The 23,892-nt window shown below is 48.3% G+C and overlaps 1 protein-coding gene across 1 annotated transcript in view; it reads right to left on the reverse strand.

Moving 5' to 3' along the window:
- Abca4 (ATP binding cassette subfamily A member 4) overlaps positions 1-23,892 on the reverse strand; it is a 133,359-nt gene that overhangs the window by 45,535 nt on the left and 63,932 nt on the right. Inside the window, exons 15-25 of the mRNA XM_032896643.1 lie at positions 21,280-21,501; positions 19,293-19,497; positions 15,830-15,895; positions 12,251-12,340; positions 10,547-10,721; positions 8,288-8,419; positions 6,315-6,454; positions 5,653-5,790; positions 4,346-4,539; positions 3,533-3,617; positions 214-419 (exon numbers count right to left, since the gene is read on the reverse strand). Coding sequence (XP_032752534.1) covers positions 214-419; positions 3,533-3,617; positions 4,346-4,539; positions 5,653-5,790; positions 6,315-6,454; positions 8,288-8,419; positions 10,547-10,721; positions 12,251-12,340; positions 15,830-15,895; positions 19,293-19,497; positions 21,280-21,501 — 1,653 coding nt within the window. The remainder of the gene's footprint in view (positions 1-213; positions 420-3,532; positions 3,618-4,345; positions 4,540-5,652; positions 5,791-6,314; positions 6,455-8,287; positions 8,420-10,546; positions 10,722-12,250; positions 12,341-15,829; positions 15,896-19,292; positions 19,498-21,279; positions 21,502-23,892) is intronic.

A 23,892-nucleotide genomic window follows, 5' to 3' on the forward strand; every position in this document is an offset into this window, starting at 1 on the left:
GCGTGTGTGTGTGTGTGCGTGTGTGTGCTGTGTGTGTGTGTGTGTGTGTGTGTGTGTGTGTGTGTGTGGACCGAGGGAGGAGGAAGCCAGCTGGAGAGAGAGCTGGAGAGTTATGGCTTTTACTTTTGTCAGGTTTTGCTTTGGTGTTAGGCTTTTTGCAAGAGCCGCCTTTTCTGGCGCTAGACAGAACCGGGACTGCCATCTCTGCCTCACCTCTTCCAGGGGAGTGTCAGAAATTCCAAAGCTGCTGAGCCCCAGGTCAGCCAGAGTCTCCTCCAGCTCTCGGAAGAGGCTGGCATATGCTCTCTGCTTGAAATTCTTGTTTGGGAGGAGGAAGATAAGTTCTTGGCCAATGCATTCCACCAGCTTTGCCTCTGGAACATGGTGGTACACCAAATCTGTCAGCTCCTTCACATCCCCTAGGCCAGGAAAAAAAGACCCATGTCAACCCGATTCAGCCTATTCTACAACCTGGAAGAGTATAAGACCTCCTCCTCCTCCCTCCCCCTCCCCCCCCCCCTCCCCCCCCCCCCCCCCCCCCCCCCCCCTCCCCCCCTCCCCCCCTCCCCTCCCCCCCTCTTCTGTAGCCCACTGGAGAAAGGGGCAGATAGCCACCACCACCCCTGCCTCTCATCCTTCCCTCTCCTCCTCAGTCCCCCCTTCTCTATGTCTCTGTCTGTTTCTCTGTCTCTGTCTCTTTCATGTGCATGTGTGTGGTGTGTGAGTGTGTGTGAACGCGTGTGTGGTGTTTGAGGGTGTGTGTGTGTTTGTGTGTTTCTGTTTATCTGTTTGTTGAGACAGAGCTGGGATTAGAGGCGTGAACCACACCCTTGGCCCTCGGTGTTTTGTGCCATTTCTTTTAGACTTGATACTCGACAAGTCTATTTTTAGCTTTGTTGACTCTATGACAAACATACTCCATCCAGGTGGTGCAGCCGGAGGGAGGACCAATCTCTAGTTCAGTCAGATGTGCTATTGCCTCAAGGAACACTAAATTGGGTGAGTCCTCCTCCAGTTCCTCATCTGTGAAAGGGGAAAACAGCTGTGTCCATTCCAAGACTGTTCGTGTGGATGGAGGGGAGGAGGGGGTAACGCACCCACAGTGCCAGCAGTGGTACCTGGCACAAAAATGACACTTAGCTGTTGCTGTATCCCTGACCATCAGCCCAGGAGGTGAGCTTGGCACTGCTTCTGCCTCTCATGCACTGGAGGCTTACGGGTTAAGTCAAAGTCATTTTCTTTCCTTTGTCTGCTTTTGAAGCTATAGGCCAAGACCCAGGCCTAGAAGAGGAGGCAAGTCTCCTTCCTAAACCTTGCCCAAGCCTGCTTTAACTACTTGGAGAGCCACACCATTTTCCCTTGGTCTATACCTGACCTCTCAAACAGGAGACTCAATAATCAGCCACTGCAGGGGGTTGAGAAGCCCCAGCCCGGGAGGGGATGAGGATGGCACAGGAGCGGGGTGAGTGGCATTGGTTATTTCCCTGAGGCTGGCCTTGAACTCACAATCCTCTTGCAGTAGCCTCCAGAGTGCTGGGATTATAGGTCTATGTTATGCTAATCCCAGTGAGCCTTGATATTCAGGTCAGTTTTCTGTAAGAGTCAGCATCACCCAGGGGAGTCTCCTCTGTCTTTCAATTGGTTAATATTTCACAGCTCCCCATTGAGAGCCCTTGAGCTGTGGAAGGCCTGTGTGTCACACCTGCAAACTATGTGATTGTCTTTAGTCCTAGATGACCTCATACTGGGACCGGGGAGTTCTTTACTGGAGGAAATAGCTCTGCCCCAGTAGCTTGTAGGGGTCACACTCATTGTTCTCTTAGGAAGGAAGTAGGACCCAGTCACTGGATTCCCAGGAACCGTGCCTTAGTTATGGGTCGGCCTCTCAGAAGTGTCCATCTGGCCTGGCGGTCTGTGTGTGAGTCATTCAGGGACTGTGTGAGTGGTATGTGGGTGTGTGTGTGAGTGAAAAGCCAGCCGAGGAGGTAACTGGAGATGAAGGGATCCTTCCTAGTTGAGGGCAAAACTACCTATAGTACTTTTCACCTTGGCAGCATGCTCTTTCTATACAAAAACCAAAAACCAAAACAAAACAAGAACAAAAAACAACTTTCACAGAAGTAAAGCCAAACTTTAAAAAAAAAATCATGTCAGTCAAAAACACATTCCAACTTGGTTTTGATGGCAATTTTTAAATAAGTAATTAAAACATCAATGTCTTGACCAAGATTCCAAGGAAAAATTAACATAGGCGATAACTCAGTAAGATGAGCAAGACAGGAGATTCAGAGACACCGCACTAAAGAAACCCTTTCGGTTCAGCACTGACTACACAGAGAACAGAGAGGAAATACTGGTGAGGGACCTGCAGGCCTTTCTCTCAGGTCTTTGTTGTTATTTGAGACAGGGTTTCACTATGTCACTTGAAGAGCCTAGAACTCACAGACATCTGCCTACCTCTGCTCCTGCTGGGATTAAGGCTGTGTGTGAATGCACTTTCTCCCAGTTTCCCCTCACCCACTAGGACTGTGCATAGCCCATCAATACTTGGCACCGGGGGAGATGTGTTAATAGGAAACTTTCTTTGATAAGCACACACTTTTCCTCTGTTCATAAGGCTGAGTCAGTGCCTAAGTTTCATTTTCCTTTTACATGGGATTTTAGGTCCTGCGGCATTCCCCTTGCAAAGGCATCTGAGGAATGGAGGTGGGCGAGAGTTGAGGGTGGAAAGAGCTCTTGGGACCCTGAGGTCAGATCTGACAGGTGAGCTTATTTACTGCCTCTCTCTGGTGACAGTGAGGTCTCTTTACCCTTAAATTCCAGGGAGGCTCCCTGGGAACTTGGGTGGCAAGAGGGGAACGTGTGACATTGCTTAAAGACACCCTGTATCCTTTCCTGCATCCTTCACACCTACACACTCAGATACTCCATACGTTCCCGTAAGAGACATGCGGGGTGGAGAGATGGCTCAGCAGTCAAGAGCACTCATTGTTCTTACAGGAGCCCCAGGTTCGGTTCCTGGCACCCACACGATGGCTCACAGCTAACTGTATCTGTAGCTTCAGAGGAGTCAATGCCCTCTTCTAGCTTCTGCGGGCACAACTCACTTTCATACATGTAAGCAGTCATACACACAAAATAAAATGAGAGAGAGAGAGAGAGAGAGAGAGAGAGAGAGAGAGAGAGAGAGAGAGAGGCAGAGGGTACCTTGGCACACTTTGAGGAGGGGGTGCGTCCACAGTGTTTCAGACAGGAGGAGTGTAAAAGCCAAGGCTTAACATGGGTAAGGGCGGGGAGTGAACGAAGGTTGGATTCCTCATTAAAGAGAGGGCGCTTAGGTTTGAGCGACTTTGAGATCACTTCAGGAATGGAGGAGAGACAGGCTCAGAGGAAGATGAGCAACTGCTCCCACCCTAGGCTTCAAAGCACAGCAAGTGCTCTCTCTGCTCAGATGCCTCACAGCAGGGAGCACCCAACAACACGGGAGAAGGTCTCCGAAACAGAGCTGAGGTTCAACCTGCCCGGCTCTTACCATCCAAGACCTGTTCTTCCGTTATCTCATCCACTCGGGCTGGACACCTGGCAGAGAAACTCTTTGATGTACAGCTGCAGGCCCCCTGCAACAGATGGACAGAAAGGACTGACGAGATACAGATCACGTCAACGATAGCATCTTCACGGTGCCAATTGCTGTCACCACCGCCCCGTCTGTCTCTCATCAGCAGCTGCGGATGACACTGTTTTTTCTTCACTGTTTAATCTATCGATTCATCTGAGCATTTTGAGGGTGGAGCTTGCTTGACTTTTTATCCCAGAAGGAGTATGAGTCAGCAGAGAGAGAGGCAGAACCTCAAAGCATCCCATGCCTTGTCATTAGTCACGTAGCACTTGGACAGACATTCCGCTCCCCTCCCAACCCCTCTGGACACCAGGCTGTGAAAACCCACCAGGACAGGAAAACCCACAGTATCCATTTACACTGGAGGCATGAATAGCATTGCACCAGAACACTCCTGACAGCCCGAATGCCCGGGATACCTATTCTCAAGGAGCCCAGGAAACACAAGGCTCCATCTCATTGGTCTCCGCTACATCCCTACGAAGCAGAAGCCAATGTCATCTGCTTCATTTCCCACGCGAGGAAAGACAACAACAGCACAGAATAACCCAGCATGCGTTTGGGAGCATCTCTGTATGGTAGTTTGGAACACAATTACTGAGATCTGCAAATACTCCAGAAAGAAGTTGATTCCAACAATTAAAGGTCCGGTAGGCGGTTCTATCCCTACAGCACCTGTCCCTTCTTCTCGCCCAAGCTAGGCTCCTTCCCTGGGCAGACACGCACCTCACAGCCACATCTTTGGCTCTGGATGTTTTTCATCTTGCGAACTAAGGTCAAGTAGAAGCCTGTGCCAAAGCAGTTCTTGAGGAAGAGTGGCGTCCCAGAGCAGTAGAGCCTTCCCTGAGAAATGATGGCAATGCGGTCCCCAAGGAGGTCTGCCTCATCCATGTGGTGAGTGGACATGATGATGGTTCTGCCTGGGAAGAGGAAGGCAGGGTTGTTGTTACCAGGTAACCTGGATAGGATGGGCAGCAACCTCCAGGTTATGTGGTCCCCAGAACTTGGAGTTAATAAATAAGAATAAAGTCGCTAATTCCGCAGCAAGCATAATGGAGCGATGATGACAGCAACCGATACATCCTAGCATCCTGCATCCTGCAAAGCACTGACTCTGCACTGTGTCTCAGGTACCGTTCAGACAATCTGACACCTGTGGGACACCCTCGTCTCTGCTGTCACTGTCAGTATCGTGGACTCCACAGCCTTCACATTGTTAAACACCGCTCTTGTACTTTGTGAGAGCACACACTGTCTCATTAAATGGAACTGTTATTAAAACGAGGTGAGGAGGATTTTAATGCAAACCTTCAGTGAGGGACAGGAGTAGTATAGTTAGAACAAAGGAGAGGGATTTCCTGGCTGGGCAGGATGAACCAGGATGAGGCTGCGTGGACAGGCTCTAGAGTTCTGCCTGGTGTCGCTTCTAGATGTCAATTCTCTAGAAGGTGCTGGATAGACAAGAGCCCATCTTAAGGCACTTTCATCTGACGTGGCCTTCGCTCTTCTAGACATCCAGCCCCATGTTCCTCACACCCGATCTCAGGAGGTCACAGGACAGCTAGGGAGTGTCTTGGGATGCCTGTAGGTCTCTTTAGCCATCAATTTCTCTTTTCCAGATTGGAGGACCACAGGTAGAAAGAAATGTTTGCTTTGTTTTGTTGAAACAGGGCTTCGTGTAGCCCAGGCTTGCCTTTAACTTGCTACATAGTTTAATCTAATCTTGGATTTCTGCTCTACCTGCCTCTGCCTCCTGGCTGCTGAGATCCTATGCATGTACTAGGCCTGGTTTATGAGTGGCTGAGGTAAAACCCAGGGCTTTGTGCATGCTTTGTAAACACTCCCAGCCCAACTTTCTGGACTGTTTTAGCACTAGACCACTTCATCAGGGATTCCCTGTTTGCAGGCCTTCCCATGAACATGGTGGCTGCAAGGGCTGTTAGGATGTGTAGCTACAAAATTTGAGGTGTGAGAGAATGAGACTCCTGGAACAGCCTCAAGGAGAACATGGCGTACTGAGCAACAACCCTCACCTGAGCGATACTTCAGGAGCAGGTCCCAGATGGAGCGTCTGGAGTAAGGGTCCACCCCAGAGGTGGGCTCATCCAGGACCACCACCTTGGAATCTCCCACAAAAGCAATGGCAACAGACAGCTTCCTCTGCATGCCCCCTGGAGGCAGAAGGAAGATGATGACGGGGTATCACAGACATCTCGGCACGGGGACAAGAAAGGCCCAGAGCTGGTCACATACGGAGACTTTAAATCTGGCTACAGTTTGATATCATCACCTTAGATTGTCAGAAGTCATAATATCATCCGGGCTCCATCGATGCTCATCATAGACCAGCCTTGTCTCCTAACACCCGATCATCTGAGAGCTGTGTCCTTAGCTGCACAGCTCTCCTGTTATAGCCCCAGTGGTTCTCAACCTTTCTAATACTGAGACCCTTTAAAATAGTTCTTCACATTGTAGTGACCCCCCAATCACAAAATTATTTTCATTGCTGCTTCATAACTGTAATTTTGCTACTGTTATGAATCATAACGTAAATATCTGATATGCAGGAAGTCTGATGGGTGGAGGGCTGTGACCTACAGGTTGAGAACTGCTATTCTTCTGCAACCCCAACCTTCTGCTAAGGTGCACTGGCAGCCAATGGCTGCTCCCATGTGGCCCTGTCAGTACCAAGCACCTGAAAGGTCCTGAGCTTCTTCATTTCTCTTGTGGTGAAGGCCCGTGTCTTCTAACATGGCTTCCATCTCAAGCCGGGCCTCCTCCCAGGACCTCCCTTTCAGCTGGGCATAGAACAAGATATGCTCAGCCACCGTGAGGCTGTGGAAACAGGACAAGGAGAAACTCGATAGGCAGAGCTATTTACCTTAGAAAATAAAGATGGCTATGAAGAATTAGAAATCAAAAATTTCATTATGGTATTTCTTTGTGATAAAAGTAAAGCGACCAACCAATCCTGCCCAAAGATCTAATGAGAAAATGACTTAAATGGCTCATTCGTACAGTGGGGCAGTAGGTAAACACTACTTCTTAAAGGAATACGTAATCATATTTATAGCAAGTCATGTAAAAGCAGCGATGGGGCTGGAGAGATGGCTCAGTGGTTAAGAACAATCGTTGCTTTTACAGAGGACCTGGGATTGAGTCCCAGCACCCACATAGTGACTCATAGCTGTCTGGAACTCCGGGTCCGTCGTATCTGATATCCTCTTCTCTGACACTAGGAACACAAGTAGTGCACGGATGTGCACTCAGGTAAAACGCTCACACTCATAGTACAACAGCTCAAGAGCAATCACACTTTCAAAGAGTGGGGTCACAAAATTGTACGTATGATTTATTCTCCTTTATAATTTTTAGATCGTTGTGCATGTCTACACATGCAGAGAAATGTCTGAAGAATCATATCTGGAGGTGTTAACAGTGATTGTCTCTGGGCGCTGAAAGGACTGGTAACAGTTTTTTCTTTTGTATTTATCTGTCTTCTCCCCTTCACCCCCCTCCTTCCCTCCACAATGACTAGAGTCAGGATGGAAAATATTTTTCAATTAGAAAGAAAGAGAGAGTGGGGAAAGAGAGAGAAAAGGGAAGGGAGGAGGGGGTGGGGAGGGAGAAGGAAGAAAGGCAGAAGGGAGAAAAGACAGAAAACTCAAGCAAGCTGGCATGAAAGTCCCTCCTCCAGGGCAGTCTTTAGCACCAGGGGTCTTCATGGAAAGGGGACAGCATATCTCTTCTTTCTGGTTCCTGCCAGGAAGTATTTTGGGACAAGTAAGGGGAAATGTCAAAAAAGAAGTTGCTGTCCTGGGCTAGAGAGATGGCTCAGCCATTAAGAGCACTGACTGCTCTTCTAGAAGTCAGGAGTTCAATTCCCAGCAACCACATGGTGGCTGACAACCATCTGTAATGGGATAGGATGCCCTCTTCTGGTGTGTCTGAAGACAGCTACAGTGTACTCATATAAATAAATAAATAAATAAATCTTTAAAAAAAAAAAAAGAAGTTGCTGTCTCTCTTGTGGCTGGGGACATCTGAACTCTGATCACTAGGAGTACAGCCTCACATTTGGAGGAACAAGGGCTTTGACTGTAAAGACCAGACAAAAGCATTGCTAAGTTGGGCTGGAGCAGGATACAGGTGGCTTAGCGTTACTGTGGCTCGGATGAAACACCTTTACCAAAGCAACTCGGGGAGGAAAGGATTTGGTTTACACTTCATCCCCAAAGAAAGTCAGGACAGGAACTCAAGCAGGGCAGGAACCTGGAGGCAGGAGCTGAAGCAGAGGCCATGGAGGGGTGCTGCTTACTGGCTTGCTCTCCATAGCTTGCTCAGCCTGCTTTCTTATAGAATCCAGGCCCACAAGCAGAGGAAGTGGCACCATCCCCAATGGGCTGCACCCTCCCCCATCAATCACTAATTAATAAAATGCCCCACAGCCTTGCCTACAGCCTAATCTTACTGAAGCTCTTCCTCAGTTGAGGCTCCCTCTTGAGCTTGTGTCAAGTCACAAAGCCAGCACACAGCAGGAGGTTGTTTCCAACAGATTGTTTTCCTGTGGTGCTTCGAGTGGAACCCAGGGCAATGAACAAGCCAGGCAAGTACTGTACCCCAGAGCCCCATCCTTGCCCAGGAATACCTCAGCTCCAGTGCACTTACTGATGGAACAGGATGTTGTGTTGGGGACACATGCCCAGGCTCTGACGTACTGCATCCATGCTGATTTCAATGTCTTTTCCCCCAATAAGCACAGTTCCTGATGTTGGCGGCAACAGACCTGTGAGGATGGACCTGCCAAGCACAGGGTTAAGTGGCAGAAGGATGATTTTGATTCCTGCCCCATCTCTCTATCAAGTACAAACCTAGCTGAGCAGCCTAGAAAATGTCCACACAGGGTTTACTTAGCACCAGCTCCTTGCTTCAAGTCCTAGTGCCCAGGACCTCAAGGGCCATCTTTCTCTACTTTTTATTTCCTAGTGCTCCCAAACCAGTAACAGGAGCCTCAGGGCTTCCCAGCCTCAGGCACCCCATCATCAATTAGCCATCACCGTGGTGGTCAGTTGCAGTGCCCACTGGGAGTTGTAGTGTCCATTATGATAGTCTGTCAGAGCAGTGGTGTTCAGGGATGTGGTAAGCTCTAGTGATCACTTGTTTTACTCTGTGGTCAGTGGTAGTGTCTGCTGTGAAGGTCTGCCACAGTGGTAGACTATTGGTGGCTATTGCTGTGGCCAGCCATTGTGGTCACTGTCATGGTCACGGTTGTGGTCGGTTAAAGGGCTTTAGGGCACAGCCCGGCTGCTTTGACTGGGCGAGCAGCCCTGTGGAGAAGAGAAACCAGCTGTTGATTTTACAAAGCCCAGACGAGCATGGTGAGAAGCTGGAATTACCACTGACAATTTCATTTGGGAATTCCAAACGTGAAAATGTAACAATGTTGTGATTTTTTTTTCTTTCTTCATTTATACAAAACATGACTCCCAGCTGCTTGGGTAATTGTCTAAGTTAAGTGAATCAAACACACTTAAAAAAACAAACAAAAACCAAACAAACAAAACCCAAAAAATTGGGCACCGGCTCGAAGTGAAATTTAAAATGTTACGTTATTCCCAGCATTAGGAAGCACTTGTGTTCCGATCCCAGGGGAAGTTGAATTTCTGCACCGAGTGAAGTCATGTGTTTGTCTTCGAGAGATCCTGGGGTCTTGGGAGCTTCCTGTTCTCTGACCACGTGAGTTAGCAAGGAGATAGCCCTAGGATGCCACACCCAGCTCTGTCTCAAGTTCTGATAAAATCGCACGCTCTCTGAACCTGTACTTAGGAGCTGAAATCTTTGTTGATCAACCACTAGAGGGAAACAGTACCAAGCCCAATGGCACCAGCCCCGCATTCCATTCCCACAGAAAGGCCCAGGAGCACATTCCAGAGTAGGGTGTACACCGCTGTTCCTTCCCGGGGCTCTGTAAGCCAAGGATTTGATGGCTGCTGTCACATGGCTTGTTGACCCCTACCCCTCCTCCACCGGTCCCCGGGAGGTCCGCACCGGAGCGCTGACCGCCTGTTCTCAGCAGGTGGCGCTAGGGTCCCTTGTAGATGGAGGGCGAAATCCACCCAGAGCCTCAAAGCTTCCTGCTCTTGTCCTTCCGCCAGGCAGCGAGTCTACTCCACTGTTCTCCCTACATTTTCTCAGAATGTAACCAGCCCCCATGAGTGGTCCCACGCCAGCACTAAAGCATCCTAAGTATTAATTGGTAGGAAAAGGAGGGCTACGTAAAAACAGACATATTCTAGGCCCGGGACATGGGCAGCAATGACTTTATCCTCACTGTGGGAGGTGTGGGAGGTGGGAGTTAAGGAGGGACCTCGGGTGTTAGAAACAAGCCCGGGAGATTGTGCTGAGAGGACCTGGCTAACACACCCACTGATTCATCCAACTCAGTGGCTTCAGGAAAATCACTTAAACTTTGAATGTCCAAAGGGGCAATAAACTTACTCCATCTTCTCTAACGGATATTATATAAAATATACATGAGTGGATTTTCAATACTGCAGCATGCTTAGAAGAATCTCCCTGCGCCCCACTCCACCCCCCCATCCCCCCACCCCCCCGCAGTTGAGCATGGTGTGTGTTTAAGACAGGGTCTCACTATATAGTTCTCACTATCCTGGAACTATGTAGACCAAGCTGGCCTTGAACCCACAGAGTTCATCAGCCTCTGCCTCCCTGGTGCTGGAATTAAAGGCACGCATCACCATGCTCAGCTAGAGATTTGGGACCAGAAAAAAAGATAGTGGTTGTTTGCTTGTTTCCACCAAAATTCAGTGAGGAAGAGCAGACTGCTGTTGTTGGGGGGAATGAAGCCAGGGAGTGATGGGTGGGGTGGGATGGGATGGGAGACAGCCTCTTTGCTAGAGAACTCACAAGGTGGTGGTTTTTCCAGCTCCATTGTGACCCAGGAATGCAGTGATTTGGTTCTCATAGAAAGTGATGTTAAGGCGGTCCACGGCTGGCCGGCTACCGGGCTCAAACACCTTCACCAGGTTCTTCACACACACTCCAGGCACCAACCCTGGAAGCTCACGTTCAAAGAAGGAGTCTTGGAGGGAAAAGCACATTGCAGAAATACAGCACGTTAATGACTTCGTGCTTAATGAACAATCCTGTGTAATTTCCCCCTCCCACGGGACTGCGACTTTGTAAAGAAGATCAAAACAGCAGTAGTTATAGTTGCACTGCCATGGATTTAACACTTACTGTGAGTTACGCTGTTTCCATTGCTTTCCAACAATTCCCTCGCTTCACACATATACTCCTATAGGTAGATATTACCAGGCGCCCTTCAATAGGTGAGAAGGCCCGAGACTGAGAGACGTCACACTTTCCATCAAGGCCACATGGCAAGTATGGGCCCAGAGCCCATACCCATCTGAAACAGCCCCTCTCTATATACTGAGTTACCCCAAGTTCCATCTTTGCTTCCAGGCGCAGTCTATAGGATCTTCCCGGGTTTCTGGCATTGTCTCTTATTTCTTAGGCTCCAGGACAACCTACTCTTCCTCACCATGACTCCTTCCTCCCTATACTTCCTGTCCTCTCCAGTTCCGACCTACTCCTCCCTCCCCTGACCTCCCCCCCCACCACACACAACATCTTTTCTGTAGTTCACTCTATAGAGCCCAGATTGACCACTGTCAGAGTATTAATTCTTATTAATGAATGGTCCCTTGCTCTGTCCCCAACTCCCATTGCATTGTCTGCCTGTGCCTCCTGGCCCCAACTAAAGCTGAGGTGGAACCAGCATCCTCCACACGGCTCCTTTTAACCTTAGCGTACCTAGAGGACCTTCTAGGGGTACCCCACTCTGCAAAGCGGCTCTGGGAGGATTCAGGTCTCCAACGTCAGCTTTGCAAAGTGGTACCCATGGGGAGCCTGGAGGCTGGACCCACTCAGTCCGATGTCAGGCTAAATCAGAGTCTGTCAGAGCCTCTCAAAACCCAAGGAATGCATGCACTGGGGGGTGAGCAGCCTTAGGAGAACTAGTTCAAGAGTGAAGACAAAGCAGCAGAGGCAGGGGGAAAGAGTCTTAGGGACCCTGCCACCAGCCCAGGAACGATTCGGTAACTCCCACTGCCAGGAAAGGCTTTTGATGGTTGCAGTGAATGGGCTCTGGGTTTGTAAACCTCGAGTGAAGTGCAGTCAGCTCTGCTAGACTCCTTCCCCTCACTGCATTTATTTTTGTCTTTCCTTATAGCTCATATCCGCTTCGAGTCCCAGTGACCCAAGTCATTGTTCTGACTAAATCCTCGGAAGTCAGCACATTCGTGCAATGCACTTGGGACTTGCCTAACAAGGGCACAAACACACTACAGACCTGGGATCTGCTTTCTCCAGGAAATATGCACTAACGTCTGGGTTGGACCATTCATTCTCCTTGTGTGCAGCTGGACCTCAGACTTAACACCAGTCAAGAGAGGGAGGCAGCTTCCTGGCCTTCATGTTGTCCATCTTGTGCTTTGGCTCTGGCACTACTGAAGTTTTTACCTTGGTTCTGTTCTGCTCTTTTGGAGGTGGGGGTGGGGGTGGGGATTGGGTGGGAATAGGGTGGGGGTGGGGTGGGGGAATTACCATTCATTCCTTCTGGGTACTCCGGATCCTCTATTTCCTCTGTTAAGGGTTCAGTCTTTTCCAGTGCCCTTTCTTCTCTGGTCGAACAACCTGAACCAACCAGACACCAATGTTACTCTTCAGGAGAGACAGGAAAGGAGAGGAGGTGTAGAGGGAACGGATGTGTTTCCCACCACAGGAGGTGGAGCCATCATTGCTTTGAGACCAGTCTTCTGCATGGCCTCCAGCTCTGACCTGCTGCCAGGCTGTGAGGTACTCAAATCTGATTGTGCCAATTTCTCAGGGCCCAGGGGGACTTTTTTTTAATTGGAGCCTTGAAGCTGGAGCGCTTTGATTTATTCTGTTTGCTTTTACAGGGAGCTGGGAATCAAATCCAGTACCCCCTGCTTGGTAGACAGGAACTCCACCACCAAGCCACACTTGCAGCACTCACCAATTCCTTTTAATGTGGTAGACTTCCCATGTCAGAAATTGTAATAAAAACAAAAACAAGGGGTTGGGGATTTAGCTCAGCGGTAGAGCGCTTGCCTAGCAAGCGCAAGGCCCTGGGTTCGGTCCCCAGCTCTGAAAAAAAAAAAGAAAGAAAAAAAAACAAAAACAAGCTGGTCGGTGGCGGCGCTCGCCTTTAGCCCCAGAACTCGGGAGGCAGAGACAGGTGTGTTTCTGAGTTCAAGGCCAGCCTGGTCTGCAAAGCAGGTTCCAGGACAGCCAGGGCTACATAGAGAAACTCTGTCTTGAATGTTGTCCCTCTCAGGAGAAAAAAAAATATCAGACAAATCAAAAAGTCCATCTCAGGATTAAATCTGTAATAGGTTGGCTTTCTTTAGCCTACCACCTGGTCCTTTTTGCTCCAACTAAAACATGTCAGTCATGGGAGCCCTGAGCAAAAATCCGTCTACAGTGATACGGTGGGTAGCTAGCTTAAATCTGAGTTTGGGAAACAGCTCCCTTTAAAAAGCCATGTATTTGGGTGTTCAGAAATCTTAGGGTAATACCAGGGTGGAGCCTGGTGGGTATATGGGATTCCTCTCTTTGTCTCTCTCAGTCTCCGTCTCTGTCTCTGTCTCTGTCTCTGTCTGTCTCTCTCTGTCTGTCTGTCTCTCTCTCTCTCTTTCTCTCTCTCTCTCTCACACACACACACACACAGATATTTTATTTTTTAATGGCATTTGGTCTAGTATCAAGGACACCCTGGAAAAGGAAGAGGTAGAAAGCAACCAAGCCAGAAAGGAAGCAGGAAGAAAAAGGAAGCCACTAGCACCAAGCCCTTAGGGCTCTGCTTCAAGTACATAGGGGCAAGCACCTGGGAGTATTTTCAGTGTCCCCACGGCCTCTAGATTTTCAGGATGTGAGAGCCGAGACTTGGTGGTCAGAGGCGTGCTGCCCCTGTACTTCTGTCTACACTTCCTGAGCAGTTTTGACTTTATTCTCCACAGTTCCTAAGGTCAACATACTGGCTATCAACCGCCCTCCCGTGTAATAAAACAATAAGAACAAATATCTTTCTAAATAACCACTAGGGTGACACCCTCCTCGTGAAATGTCCTCAGCTGTTCTAAATTTTGCCTTAGTGTCCAGGTGGCTTTCAATAGGAAATTGATGACTCCAGGTCTCTGCTTCTTCAACAATGAAAGGGGGGTTAGGGAGTGACTCAGCCGCTGTCTGATCTTAGATAGTGCGAGGGGTTACATTTATTCTAGCCTATGAGACAGGTGAAAAGTATTTCACTTCTGTCAGCAAAAGTGTGTGTCTGGTTTTCAAGGAACACGTTTCTCAAGATTTTTTTTTTTCTTGAACAGCAGAGTATCTCTTGGGATATTGGAGTGGGGGTTGGGGGACAGCATGAGCCCCTATGTTCGCTGACAATAACATTCCATGTTAAATATACCTATTTGTGATGGATTGAAGATTTTATTCTAGTGGAATTTTAAAAGTTTGTAGATGAACATGGTGCACAAAAACAATATAATGGGAAAATACTGGCCTGTCAAAATAGTATTTGTGTGAACTAAAAATATATATAAAGAGGCCAGAGGGATGGCTCAGAGGCTAAGAGCACTGACTGCTCTTCCAGAGGTCCTGAGTTCAATTTCCAGCAACCCCATGGTGCCTCACAACCATCTGTAATGGGATCGGATTCCCTCCTCTGGTAGGCATGAACAGAGCACTCATACACATAAAAACATATACAAAGAAAAATACTTGGGGGCAGGGGGAGACCCTTAAAATACCAACCAGACAAAAATTTATACGAGCTTTTTAAAGGCTCCAGATTAAATCCTTAAAAGTTAAAGAAAAACTAAAGACCTTTGTGAGTGCTTAAAGGCGAAATCACGTTCCAGGCCCAGTAACTCAAAGTGAAGCGTGGACAGGCGAAGGGTGAACTCTAAAGCTGGTAAACAGTGGTTTCTCTTTCAGAGCCTCCCAGTTCTAGCAGAGACCGTAGTTTATCGCTCTAGAAAAGTGGTTCTCAACCCGTGGAACCAGACCCCTTGGACGACTATCTCCAAAAATATTTACGTTACAATTCATAACGGTGACAACATTACAGTTATGAAGTGGCAACCAAAATCACTTTATGGTTGGGGTCACCACAGCCCGAGGAGTCGTGCTAAAGGGATGCAGCACCAGAAGGGTTGAGAACCACTGATCCAGAGTTTCTCTGCCTTCCCAGAACTCCAAGACTGTGAAATGAGGTTTTCCTTCTGACTTCTAGAAACTTCTAGGCCACTGTTTGGTTTATTAAGAAAGATAAATTGTACTTAGGAGGCACTGTCAGCCAATGTCCCTTTTGCCTTCTTCAACCATAAGAAAGTCTTCAGAGAGTGAATTACTGTGTGTTTGGATAATGTGGAACATAACGGCAGAGAGGAAGGAGGCAGCAAAAGTTGAGGGCGAGGCTCCGTCAATGATTCCTAGATTTAAAAGTTGGAGAAAGGTATTGGACTTACGAACCGGTGCACCCTTTTCAACAGGTATCCAATGCCCCAGGACCAACTGTCAACTTTCTGCCTTTCACTCTGGCTCTGGGATTCGTGAAAGGTAAGCTTGTGGAAGCTGTGACATTGTGACATCCCACTTGCCCATGGCAGGCAGCTGACTAGCAGGAATCATGCACTTGACACAGGGCCACCTTGACACCTGTTAACATGTCTTACACATGCCCCCAAAAAGTAGTTTCAGTCCTGAAGGGTATCTGTTGTTCTTACTTTTGTTTTGTTTGTTTTGTTGGCCTTTTTTTCTTTTTAAGATTTATTTATTTTGTTTTATATAATCACACTATCCCTGTCTTCAGACACATCAGAAGAGAGCATTGAATCCCATTACAGATGGTTGTGAGCCACCATGGGGTTGCTGGGGATTGAACTCAGGACCTCTGGAAGGGCAGTCAGTGTTCTTAACCACTGAGCCACCTCTTCAGCTCAGGGTTTCTCTGGGTAGCCCTAGCTGTATAGACCTCACTCTGTAGACCAGACTGGTCTGGAACTCACAGAGACCCTCCTGCCTCTGCATCTCAGGTGCTGGTAGTAAAGGTGTGCATCACCACTGCCTGTTTTAATTAAAACAAAACAAACTCACCTTCCCCTCCAAGCCAGTAAGACTCCTGTAGAAGGAAGTACCAGGGAAGTGGGGTGCCGTAGTCTCCTGAAAACCGGAAAACAAAGAGAAGACCGTGAGCCCCATCCCACCACATCACGCAAGCTCCACAAACACGGCCAACAGACTGACTGCTCCTTTCAGTTAAGATTTCAGTCAAAATACCATGGGTTTTTTTTTTGTTTGTTTGTTTTTGTTTTTGTTTTGGGTGTTACCAGCAACACTAACCATGATGATATTGGTTGACATCAATTTTCCAAGAAATAAATACTTCTAAAGAATTAAATCATGCCATTTTTTAGCAGTTACCACAAAACAGTAATTGTTGCTGATCGCAAATATCTGCTGGACCCCACTTATCTGACAGGCCTGTTGTACACATCCAGTGTCTTACATCACTGATTTCTGAAAGCAACCCCAGGAATTAGGTATTAACGTTAGTCTGAAGGATGCTGAGACTGAAGTGTACCAGCTTTGAGCCATCTGCCCCACTCACAGCTAAGTAAAGGAAAACACGAGGATTCCAACCCAGGCGATCTGGTTACAATGTCAGCTCTCCCAACTCCCCCACCCTATCCCACTGGACTCAGCTGTATTTTAAGGGAAAAAGAAGGCTCACAGACTTTTGATTCAGTTCTCTTTGCCATGTTTTTACCCTTTAAAATGTTGTGGGTTTTTTGTTTTTTAAATAAAAATGTGGACGTTACTTATCTTTCCCCTATATTTTTGTCAGTGTGTGGGTGTGTATGCCTACATGTGAGCGCACGTATGTGGGTGTAGGTGCCGTCTGAGGCCTAAAGAGTCAGATCCCGTGGAGCTGGAGTTGTAGACTGCCGTGAGCCACCTGAAGTGGGTTCTCAGCACTGAATTTGGTTCCCTGGGAAGAACAGCAAGTGCTTGTAACTGCTGAGCGATCTCTTTAGCCCTCGCTGCTGTTTTAAGAGTCATGTATCATGGCTTTTGCCAATGCTAGACTGTGATTTAAGGGCAAGCCTGGAAATTTCACTTTCTTTCAAGTTTGTTTGTTTATGTATTTGTTTGTTTGGTGTGTTTTTTTTGGGTGTGTGTGCACGTGCTGGCACAGGCTCACCTGGCAGGCGGAGGATGACACAAGTCATCTCCCTCATTCTCCTTTCAGACGTTGTTTTAGCGTTCTGCCCTCTCACTGTTTCCGCTGCTGTCCCCATTCTCCTGACTTTCCCACCCATTTCCATAGAAGTGCTTGGATTACAAATGTGTTTTGTGCATGAGGCTTTTTAATTGGGGTTTGGAAATTGAACTCAGGTGGACCTTCTCGGCCCTCCATACTTAGGTCTCGGGACCTCGTGCATGCTAATCAAATGCTCTACCACTGAGCTACATCTTCAGCCCTGGCTCTGTCTCCTCTGAACACCCTGGTTCCCAGAGCGGGGCCACATATCGAGGCTACTCAGTGAATCCTTGTTGATGAAATGGAAGCTTAGCTTGGCTATACTAATGTACAAGTTCCTATTCAACACAGCTAATTTTCGTTTATCAGATCTCCTTCCAGTGGCATGGGGAGATGAAACCAAAAAATCTAACAGGCTGACCCTAATTCTGGATATTCTCAGAATAGAATTCAATGGTGGGTAATACGAGAATTCTATTGTGTTTAAGAAAACACACATGTAGTGTCTAAGAACTAAGAGAAAACAGGACACCAGTGTCTCAACCTTGTATCTCAAAAGGTGGCCTTGTTTAGAAGGCAGATGTGCTTAGCTAAGTTGGGTGGGGCCACGCTGGAGTAGAATGGCCCTAATCTAACGCCATAAGATGATACCCATGCACACAGGGAAGGTGGTGCATGAAGGGGAGGATCACAGGCCTACAAGCCAAGGAAAGCCAGGTCAAAACCCTCCAGAAGCTTGGCTTTGTGGGGAACATGGCCTTCCCAATAGCATCACTGTTGAATTCTAGCTTTCAGACAGTGAGATTAAAAACAAACAAGCAAACAAAAACCTATTATTTTAAGCCATGCTCCCCAAGGTTCTTGCTATGACAACTCTAGAAAGATCTTTCAGCCGAACAGATGGATAACCCATCTCACACATTGAAGGTGGTGCATGAAGGAGGACCAGGTCGCCCTTGAAGTCACAGTCAGGCCTGAGAACCACCAAGGAAAGCCCACTCGTCTGGGTTGTCTGCTTTGGCAACAGTGTCAGGAGCTAGACCCAGTCAAAGGCCCCCTCAGTGACCCTCCAGAAGACAGGACTTGGCTTTTGAAGGGAGAAAAATTTTGCAATAGATCCAGTCTGGTTTTCCTATGCCTCAGGTTATTCTAGTAGTTCAGACAATGAGATTAAAACATCCAGGAACAAAAAAAAGGTTCCAATTATGTTTTTTTTTTTCAAGAAGGGCCATTGGTTTAACAGCGGTCAAGACCTAGCAATCTTCAGTCCAGAAAGATCACCAAGATAAGGTGACTGTTGAACAAAGTGTGGAAGGGAAGCCTGCAGACAGAGGGAGAGCCTGGCTGGAAAGCCAGCAGTGGAAACAGTGGGCAGGGAGGTCGCGCAGAGAAGTGCGCTCAGTGTGTTGATGTGAGTGGGAGGTCCTGGTGGCTACAGAAGATGTGTGGGGGGGAGGGCAGGAGATGCGGGTGGGAGGAGAAACCAGGTAAGGAAGCTGTAGCAGGCCTGCGCGCTGGGACACTGGGTTTGACTCCGAATGAGGGAAAGGACCATGAAAGGATTTGAACAGAGGTGTTGACACCACCTGGTCTAGATTGCAAAAGGTTCCATCTGCATACCGTGAGGACACAGGCTGCAGGAGATGAGGGGCTCCTAGACTTGTTTCCCTCCCCCATTTCCTCTTCTCTCCTCCTCTTCCTCTTCCTCATCCTCCTCCCTCCTCCCTCTCCCTCCCTCTCTTTCCCTCTCCTTCCCACCTGTCTTTTTGTAAGGTATGCGTGCGTGTACACTTGTGCTTGTACACATGTTCACACATGTGTGTGGGCACACACACTCATTAGCATGCGGGCAGAGGCTAGACAGCTCGTCTCCCTCTGTTAGCTCCCACCTGACCCGCTGAGGCAGGATTATTTATTGAACAGGAAGCTTTCTGGCCTGGCTGGCTGGCTAAAGAGCTCTCACATCCACTTGTTTCCACTTCCATAGCCTCTGGCAGACATGTGGGTTCTGGGGACTTGAACCCATGTCCTAAGGCTTGCAACAGCAAGTACTTTTACCTACTGAGCCATCTCCCCAGCTCCAATTCTAGGCCTGTTTCTAAAGTGGAGACAATAATTTGCTGGTGGAGTTTTAAGTTCTAGATGTAAATTCTAATGCTGGCCCTGAGAGTTTATATTCAAATAGCTTCAGAGGGGATCAAGTTTAAGCTAAAAGGTTGGGCCAGACCTCTGCATCTGAGGACTCTAATTCCCTTGACCTTGGGGAGATAAAGCAGCCTTACTTTCCTGGCTTACCTGGGAAAACCTGGTCAAGATACCAAGCAAGCAAGCCGTACAGAGCGGCATCGAGGAGCATCATCTTCATAGACAACAGGAAACTGAACTCATCCCCTTCCAGGGGACTCTTCCCAATGTTGCTCCACTGCAGTCCCAAGCCTTGCTCTTCAAAGCGGACCAGGTACTCGGTGCCAAACCCAAATGCCACCGGAGAAAGCAGGCTCTGCAATGAGCAGAGCCAATAAGGCAAACAGACAACAACGGGGCCCAGAGGTTCACAAGGGAAGGGATGAGGGCCAAAGGCATCTGTGTTGTGTCTGACAGCAAGGCCACTCTGGGAGGGCTTAAAGTGCTCTTCTCATGGGAAGAGAATTCTGGAAATGTTTAGCAGACCTCAAGAACTCCTTCCTAACATCTCCTGAGCCACCTCTCACCTGCTCGGCAGGATAAAATGAGGCAGTAATAGGAAGATAAAGAAGTAGCATTGTACAAGACTCCAAAGGAAGGAAGCTCCTCCTGTTCTTCCTCCACTTTCCCCTCTCCCTTCCACTTTTAAACGACCACACAGTTCTGGGCAGAATGAAGATGCCAGACTGAGCTGCTCTGTGAGACTCTCAAAGGAAGGGGCTCAACATCATCATTTTCCTATGGTCAGCCAGGGCCCTAGGCCTCCTGGTAGGTTGGTTCTCTATGCAGAAACTAGTGCAGTGACTAGAAAGGGTGCAGAAGGAAGGCTGAAGAGGAAGTGCCCCTGCCAAGTCGCCATGGGTGGCCCCTGACTCATCTTAGCATACTCGCCTTTGATGAGAGGTTCTCTGTAATTTGGAAGACCCTGGATAGAGTTCAGACTATCAGCCAAAGGAAAAAACCCTCTTGCTATATGTACACACACACACACACACACACACACACACACACACACACACACACACACACACACTTAAAATTAACTCAACCCAGCTCTTATCTGTGCTCGCCAGACCTGAAGCTTCCTGGTAGGTCCGAGACGCTTGCCGTGGCTTCCCAGTACCCTGTAACAACCCTGCGATTACTAAAATTGCCTAGCTCTGCCCACAGCCTGAGTCACAAGAGTTTCTTATTATTATCCATTGTGATCGTCTTAGAAAACTGAGCGCTATAAATAGTGGTAATTAACTTCTTATTTAACAGGAGAAATAAGAGGCAGATGCCCCAGAGTTGGAGTCCCGAGAACAGGTTCTTCTAGCAGAGGGGCAGGCAGTAGTCCTCACTGACGTAACGCTGAGACTGGGAGATTCTGGAGGAACAGAAAACTGCACCCTTTAGGGCTGAGGCTGATTAGCCCTCGCTAATGAGAGGGTGGAAATGGCCCACTTGGAAACAATTAGAGAAAAGACCTATATTCATTTGGGAACTCTGAACTAAGAGGTCTCTCAAGCCATCAGAATCAGCGAGAGTCTTCTCTTGGCCAGAGAGACTAATGGTGGTGGTTGTGCAGCGGTGGTGGTGGTGGTGGCAAGGGTGGTGGGGAGCTCATTTCTGCATCGTTTTTTGCATCCTGCTAAAGTACAGGGAAGACACAGAGACTGGTTCAATTTCTTTCGGAATATTGAACCCCGTTTTAATTATTGCGGACGTCTTTCTGAGCAGACACACAGTAAGGGAGCCAGCTTCCTCTCACCTGATGCTTCCCAAACAGGAAGAAAAGAAGGGTGAAGAAGAGGGGCCACCTGGCTCTCCTCTCACACAGAAACCAGCGAAGCCGGGAGCTGACTCAGTTTCCCCACAGTTTCCTGGGGCACACTAGTCAAGCAGCTGTAGGGAGGCGCAACCGCTGCACGGCTTGGGGTGAAGGCCGCTTTCACCCTGGCTCCTAAACCTTCGGGCTGTGTATTAGCCTCTCAAAAAGTCAAGAGGCAAAGTGGAGCATCTTAGAGAACGGGCCAGGAGGCTACAAAGTCGTGAGAGGAAGTCTACGTCACCGTCTACGTCACCGTCTACGTCCTCCGCTACGGCTAACCCTCACCACAGTGGTCTTCAGGTCGGCCGTCATCCGGTCTTGCCACGCGAAGCACAGAATGTGTGGCAGGTAGAGGGTGAAGTAGATGACCCCGCTGCAGGCTGCGGCGAGGCTGGCCTTGGAAAAGAAAGTACTGAACAGGAAGCACTGCATGATGGTCGCAGTGGCAAAGGCCAATAGGAACAGGAAGAGAATGAAGGGATCGCTGTAATGGAGAATTCTCCCGTGCTGAAACCGAAGAGATCACGTATCAGTAATTGTCACTCATGCCCAGAGGCAGGGTTCCACTAAGGGGGCCTTCCTGCGGGCGGTGCTGCCAGAGCCTTCTGAAGCTTTCTGCTGCCCTAGAAGGGGGTCCTGCCCGCCGGTCGTCACTAGTCCTTAAACTTCCTCGTGCACAACCCAAACACTGACTTCTTTTGTCTTACCCATGCCCGTTAGTCAACACTAACATTTTATTTAAAAAAAAAATTTAACTGGGAAACCATTAGGCTGAGCCAGTGTTCTGGGCTCCTAAACCAGTAAACCAAAACCCAATTGCCCGATAACTTAACCCAATTGGCAACTGCCATCTGACCTCTAAGTGGGGACTTTAACCAATCAAGATTTTCTTAGTCGTGCTTTCCCGGTCTCTTAGGGAAGTCCTGAGCCACGTATGGTCTACAGCTGCCTGGTTCATGAGCTTGAACTGTAAAGCTGGTCAAAAGCCGAGATTATAGGCCCTCTGGTAAGAAGCTACCATCATTTTGGTTAGGAGATCATTTTATCAAACAGTATCCTAAATATTTACGTCTGTACCCAGAGGTTTGTGTTGCCCTCAACTTCGGTCTGACAAGCTCCCCTTGCTGTGGGCAATGGTTGCTTAGAGACACATAACTGGCCAGAGTGTCGAGTCCAAATAGCACAGAGGACAGGTGGGTCGTCTCTATCAACCTCCCACCAGCCAAGGCTCAGGGAACTTCATGGCTGAAAGGGTGTGAGGAATGGAAGGGCTGGCAGATGGGGAGAAGTGTGAAGTGCCGACTGCTGGACCCAGGTGTGGTACATATTAACTCACAGCAGCCGGGGTCACCCACATAAGACCCAGCCAATCAACACTCCAGCATTGATGGGGAGGAGCCCAGAGGCCCCCGCCCCATCAGCGGTAGCAGCTGATGGAAAGCTGAGAGAAAGAGGGTCCCTGGCTGTTCTTTGGCATTTGGCTTTCGGTAGATCGTTCATGCCACAGTGATGTTTATACGTCCGCATGCGCTCGGGTATCACTAAGTGGGTTATCACATAAAAGGCAGAGGACAGGGGTTGGGGATTTAGCTCAGCGGTAGAGCTTGCCTAGCAAGTGCAAGGCCCTGTTGGTTCAGTCCAAAAAAAAAAAAAAAAAAAAAAAAAAAAAAAAAAAAGGCAGAGGACACGAAGCTGAGGAGGGGGAACATGGAATGTGGGAGGCCCTAAGGAGGGCTGGAGGTGGTTGGGAGTAGGTGGATATTGTCGACATATGTTGTAGAAATGTGTTAAACTTTCAAAGAATAAAAATATTTTGAAAATATCTTAACATGACTAAGTTTATCTTTGAGCAGTAACTGTGGATCAACTCAGGAAGTTCATAGAGGGAAGGAGACAGTGTTCAGGCGAAGGAAGAAAACCCAAGTGTTAGGTCTTTTCTTGCAGAACCCTGAAACAATAAAGAAAAAAATCCACACGAAACAAGTCTGACCCTTTGCCTGGGGCTCGGCCTGCTGACTGACCATTAGTGCTTGCTTTCTGAGGTTTGCCACTCACACAGGTGGGGCCTGTAGGAGTGGATTGGTCCTCTTCGTCCATGAATGCTTTTCATAGAACCTTTGTACAACACTCGGCACCTTTCCCACTGTCTATATAGGAAACAGGAACAAACTAGTGACCAGTGAGCAAACCCAATTACACTGCAGGGCAGACTGAGATGCTCAACTGTATTAGGCCTTCTGATTCCCCCTTTAGTACAAACCCCTATAAAAAGGTCCATGCAAACTCTGCATCCCCAAACACACTTATTTCTTATCATTTTCTTAGGAACACAAGGGTACAGGAATTCTGACAGCATTTCTCAGGCTTCAGAGCAGAGTCAGTACTCACTAGACCACCTCCCACAGTTCAGTGGGGTATAGGTGAATTGTGGTGTCATGGGGACCACAGACAAGTGACACGGCATAGCATTCTCCTTCCTGCATTTTTCCTCTTGTTCCTGCCTCATCTCATGAATGGGCTCGATCTGTGAGTAAGGATTTCCCTGAATCACTGCTTTCCTCTCAATAGAAAAGAAAGAGACCCATTAGCGATATCTGTCTGGAGCCTGTGGGAACCAAGTGGAACTAATGTGCTTCTTATCTGTGACAGCCGCGATCTCTCCTTCACGCTCTCGTGCCTGTTGGGCATCAAGAGAACCAATTGAAAACCAGATGAAGAAGGAACATGCAGAGGGGAGGGACGGAAGGGAGCCGCACTTAAGTAGAACCTAAGTTGGAGGAAATCTAAAAGAAAAGGTCACAACCGGACTGGAGAGTTTTTACTGCTCTCTGTAGAATGAATCCAACCTTCTATCCGAGCCCAGAGGGAAGCCCTGCAAACATCTAGACTGCAGGCTTT

The sequence above is a fragment of the Rattus rattus genome, chromosome 3 (genome assembly GCF_011064425.1).
Source record: "Rattus rattus isolate New Zealand chromosome 3, Rrattus_CSIRO_v1, whole genome shotgun sequence".
Classification (NCBI taxonomy): domain Eukaryota; kingdom Metazoa; phylum Chordata; class Mammalia; order Rodentia; family Muridae; genus Rattus; species Rattus rattus.